The 5,557-nt window shown below is 32.9% G+C and overlaps 1 protein-coding gene across 1 annotated transcript; it reads left to right on the plus strand.

Annotated features, from left to right (window-relative positions):
• Positions 1-1,401: 1,401 nt before the first annotated feature.
• Positions 1,402-2,422, plus strand: LOC127101335 (germin-like protein subfamily 1 member 17). Its single transcript, XM_051038718.1, has 2 exons — positions 1,402-1,627; positions 1,744-2,422. The coding sequence occupies exons 1-2, from the start codon at positions 1,513-1,515 to the stop codon at positions 2,289-2,291; spliced, it is 663 nt and encodes a 220-aa protein (XP_050894675.1). The 5' UTR covers positions 1,402-1,512; the 3' UTR covers positions 2,292-2,422.
• Positions 2,423-5,557: the final 3,135 nt, after the last annotated feature.

A 5,557-nucleotide genomic window follows, 5' to 3' on the forward strand; every position in this document is an offset into this window, starting at 1 on the left:
TCGAGACACATGGCACATTGCATGGATGTACCTATCCATTATGCCCCACGTGTACCTTCAACAGTTTCAGATAAGAGCAAAGTTTCATCCTTTATTTGAATTTTGAATCTCCAATCGAAAACCGTCTCCAACCATTTTAAGAAATATTTCTACAACTGCACGCTGACTCTTATTATCTTTATCCAGTCGAAACACCTCTACATGGTCGAACATCTCCTTCTGGTCGAAATATCTCAACACAGGATTTCCCTTTTGGTGATTCTTTAGTGGATGTCAAAGTTATGAGCTAACAGTAGTAGAGTAGGGATGTCCGTTGTGAAAAGATTCTTGTACGATAATAGACGTTTTTATTTGTTAGAAATGAGATGTATCTACAAAGTTAACATTCAAAAGACCAAATCAAAAAAATCAAAGAGGCGGAACTAGCAAGTATGTAATGAATATTGCACCTTGATGTGATACGACTTGTATAGAACAAAGAGTATAGTTGTCTCAGGTAAACGTGACGTCTTGTACAAGGACTATTGGATGACCCTAATGATTGAGATGGAGTGATGTTTTACTTCAGTGCGGACTTCTCAGCGAGAACTCACATGTTCTTCAGCTTGAATAGACGCAAATTCTTGAATTAAACCTTTAAATTAGATCCGTCTTATTGGACCATTTGACCAGACCGGATTCTGGTAGCATAACATTTCAATCTTTCATTTTCAATACATCCAATACATTATAAACCAGTAAATAAAATATCTAGCTATAATATATAGCGAGATCAATGCATCACCTTTTAAGCAAAATTATCTACCATTCTTAATTAGCGTGAGATGTTTTTTATTATTTATTTTTCATATTTTGGATTACAGTGAAAGCCAAGTTAATTATTTATTGGCTGGGTAACTTTGAAATGATATTTCTATTCTGCCTTGTGAACATATATTAGCGTGATGCTATATGATTGTGACCGAATATCTCAAAAGTTAAGTCAGAACTAAGAAGAAGTCTTTACTGATTTTAATTTGATTTTGCCAAGAATATACCAAAATAAAACTACCATGTACAAGTAGACAACTTAATGCCTTTAAATTTTCTTGACTTTGGTGAGGCAATTAGGCACACATACAAGTTATGAAATAATGATTCATTATAAAATACAAAATTAATTAAGGTTAAGATCAATTGCAAACCAATTCAATTTTCATCTTTATTAAAAACCACAACTGGTGATAATCAAATATCCAGAAATAAGACGAAGTCTAAATCTTAATTTGATTTAGCCAAAACTTTCCATTTTAAAATTTGATTGACTTTGTTGGGAAGATTTAGCACGGTAGTTGTTAAAGAATGGTTCATTCTTTAATAGAAAATTAATTACTGTAAAGATCAAATGCAAACCACTTCAATATTGCAACCTTATAAATATAGAGCTATACATGCAACATAAATCAATTCTCACCAGCAAATAATAATTTACATAATAACAAGAGTCATTAAAGAGTAGTAGTCAGTTGCAAAATGAAAGTTCTTTACTTCCTTGTTAGCATTTTGGCTTTGGCATCCGTTTCCTTTGCTTATGACCCAAGCCCTCTCCAAGACTTTTGTGTTGCAATCAAAGACCCTAAAGATGGTGGTATGTATATATTCCTCCCAAATTCTTACTATTTAAATATTTTTTTTGGTTTAATTAAGAATTAATATTATTTTCTTCTTTTTAATATATTACTGCTATGCTTTGATAATTTGCAGTATTTGTGAATGGAAAGTTCTGTAAAGATCCTGCGCTAGTTAAAGCTGAAGATTTCTTCAAACATATTGATCCTGGGAATCCCGTAAATGCATTGGGCTCTCAAGTGACTCCAGTATTTGTAGACCAACTATTTGGACTAAACACACTTGGAATATCTTTGGCTCGCATTGATTTTGCCCCTAAAGGTTTAAATCCACCCCACATTCACCCTCGAGGGACTGAGATCCTTACCGTTCTCGAAGGAACTCTTTATGTTGGATTTGTCACTTCCAATCAAGATAAAAATCGTCTTTTCACCAAAGTTCTCAACAAGGGAGATGTGTTTGTGTTCCCAATTGGTCTAATTCACTTTCAACTAAATGTGGGATATGGCAACGCCGTTGCCATCGCTGGACTTAGCAGTCAAAATCCAGGAGTTATCACTATTGCAAATGCTTTGTTTAAATCTAACCCCCCTATTTCTGACGAGGTTCTTACTAAAGCTTTTCAAGTTGATAAGAGTATCATTGATTATCTTCAAGGACAGACTTGGTATGACAATAACTAGTTTGGAAACTTGATATGTTCTTCGATCACCTTGTGCAATTAACCTTGATATGGTTCTTTATTTGATTACATAGTTGTTTTATTTTGAATTTGATTTGGTTCAATAATAAATTGTTGTTGTGATTTTTTTAATATATTAATTTTCTACCATATCCCCTTCTCTTGTTAATTTGAATTGTTTATGAGTTATTTTTAACCTAAAAGTTACTACATACTAGCAAGATTCAACTTTTAGAATAATGAAGATATAAATTAACACTAAAATCAGAAGAATGACGATCTTCATAATAGAATAAACCTAAATATATGATAGTCTTTCCTTAATATTATCTTCAAGAGAAGATTTAAGAATCAATTGCCCTTTGGAGAAAAGGGTTATTGTTAAGCTTATGAGGCAGTGTATTGGATGCAAAGCTTTGAAGATACATTTGAAATAGATTTGGGTGAGGAATGAGTCATTAGTATTATAGATTTGAAAAAAAAGAGACTATTTTCTAGTTTATTTTACAAGTGAAGAAGCTTACACTAAAGCTCTAGAGGATGGACCACGTCTCATTTATGATCACTACCTTATAAAAAGATATTGGAGTTCGAATTTCAACTCGGTTAGTGCAACAATCCAAACGTCTACAATATGTGTAAAAAATCCTAATCTACCAAATGAGTATTGTTACAATATATTCATAAGGGTCCAGATCCATTTTGAACCATTTGGACTTGGACCTTTAGGATTAGAACCTGCTATGATCCTAGAGAGTATTCAAAAGAAAACAAGTGAGCTCAAACCCAACATGGGCAATGTCAAGCACAACACGGGTAAGCTCTCCACATACCTAATTTGGTCATTTTACAGCAGTGACATGTTGAGATAGGTTTTAGAGAATTAGGAGAATTCTTTAATCATTGTCACACTCCCCCAATTTAAGGAGCGAATCACACCCTTTGCATACTAATAGTTCAAACTTAGTAAATATAGAAGACCAAAGAATCGGCCCTCTTGAGGAAGGCGTGTAGAACCTTATTTTGCAGGTGATCTGCTTTTAACAAGGACATAAACTTTTGTTGAACTTTTGATGACGAAAACTTATTGATAATTACTCAAATGTCCTCTAATAAGTCAACCATAAATGATTAGACTGATAAAGATGCAAACCTGAGTATTATGGTTTGATGGACTTAACTATTCGAAGATGGCAACCAAATGGAATATAAGCTCAAGCTTCATCTCATATAAACTAGAGCAAGTGTCTATAAAAGAAAGCATCTAAGAAAGTCTTGAAGTGGAAGGAAGCCCTACCTTAATCTGTGTGAATATTGTGTAAAGAAAAATAGCATTCTCGTAAAAGTACATGGCTAAAACACACACACACACACTAAAATGTATTTTCAAAATGATTTTTATCAAGAAAATGTATTAAAAAATGTCTTAAAATTGTTCCAGATGAATTAAGAGCAATCAAAATTGTTGTGGGCAAAGTTTTTCCTTTTCTAATCGAATAGAACACTTGTATAATCGATTAGATTAGTTCAAAATTAAGCTCTAAACAATTACGACAACATCTTAATGAGGTACAACAACTATATATCTTTTTCTTCCTATTTTGAGCTGGTAATCTATTACCTTTGGAGTGGCTAATCGATCAGCATTATGTTCTAATCAATTAGATTGTCTAAAAAGGCATTAAAATCAATTTTCTTTTTGAGCCAACCTCTAGCCTATAAATAGAGGCCCATTCCATCATTTCAAACAATCTAGAATCGTGTTTTAACATTTCTCTCTCTCTTTACAAAAGTTGTTTTACTTTCTCTCACTAATAGTTTAGCCAAAATGCTTCTCTGAGAAAGTTCTATTGTTTGGGTTAGAAGTTAAACCTGTAAAAGCACTTGGTTTGGGATTGTGTGATCAAGACTTTGTTTAGGTTCAAGCTTAGTCTGTGATTAAAAGCTTGATAGGTTCGAGATTATCCCTTGGTAAAATCTCATAGGTGCTTGGTTAGCCCGTGGTAAAACCAAGGTTGGGTTCGAGATTAGCCTAATATTAAAATCTTGGATAAGGTTCGAGATTGGCCTGATATTAAAATCTCTTGGGTTATTGGTAAGCCCGTGTAAAACAAGGTTTAAGCTTTGTGACCTCAACCTTTGGTAAAATCTTACAAAGATCATTTAGAAGCTTCAAGAGTAACTGCTCAAAGGTTGTTATGGAAAGAAGACTAACCCTTTCGATCTACCGTTTGAGAAAAGAAGACTAATCGCTTCAATCCACTATTTAGAAGAGAACCATTTTCCTGATATAAGGGGGTTCGTGAGCATTACCTATTAAAAACTCTCAAAGTTTATTGGACATTCTCAAGCTCAATTCTTTAGAAGAGGAGTAGGTTGCTTTCTTGAATTGATTGTACCTCTAAAGTTTTTTGGTGTTCTTTCTTTCCATTAACTTTTTATTTTATGCGATTTACTTTCTGCAATTATTTTTCGTTGCTTAAACATTTAAACATTTTCAAAATGTTTTTAAACTCTGACTATATTCCAAAATGTTTTACAAAACCAAGTTTTTCTGAACCACGCAATTCACCCCCCCCCCCCCTCATGTGTGTGAAGTCACATGTCCAACAATTGGCATCAGAGTTTAACTCTTGTTTAAGGACTAATCCTCTGAGGAGGAAGACGACTTCTGACAAGAAACCTTTTATAAACACGCCAACACTTTTTAATGATAGAAAATTTAATATTTGGCAATCTAGGTTTAAAACTTTTCTTCAAAGTATAATTCATTAATTGTGAAAAACATTAATCAATGGTTTGTTTATCCTCATTCATCAAGTAAATGATGAAGTAGTAGATAAACCCAACTCCCTTTGGATAAAAGAGAAAAAGAGAAAACTTGAGATAGATTTTAAAAGCAAGAACTTTATAACAATGTCTCTAGATGATAGTAAAATTTATTATGTTCATCATTTTAAAACCACTAAGAAAATGTGGGATACTCTTGAAATGATATATGTAGCTCTTCCATGTATCTAACAAGAGAAGAAGAAAACACGAGGCAAAGAAGATGAAGATACCACTCTCAAATGTTTTTCCAAAACATATGAGTATTGGGAAGTACGTTGGCAATTGTATCAATAACAAATATCTAAGAGTTTGGAATTGGAAGCTTAGTCCAAATATTAAATCAAAAGATGGGGGCCTTCATGAATTTTAGGAAACATAAAAAAAGATGGAAATTATATAGAAGTTAAACAAACTAGTTCAACTATTCAAAGATTA

Source organism: Lathyrus oleraceus, chromosome 7 (assembly GCF_024323335.1).
Source record: "Lathyrus oleraceus cultivar Zhongwan6 chromosome 7, CAAS_Psat_ZW6_1.0, whole genome shotgun sequence".
In the NCBI taxonomy this organism is placed as follows: domain Eukaryota; kingdom Viridiplantae; phylum Streptophyta; class Magnoliopsida; order Fabales; family Fabaceae; genus Lathyrus; species Lathyrus oleraceus.

Coding starts and splice junctions, on each gene's coding strand:
- LOC127101335 (XM_051038718.1), top strand. CDS start 1,513: ATGAAAGTTCTTTACTTCCTTGTTAGCATTTTGGCTTTGGCATCCGTT. Junction 1,628..1,743: donor CAAAGACCCTAAAGATGGTG/GTATGTATATAT, acceptor GATAATTTGCAG/TATTTGTGAATGGAAAGTTC.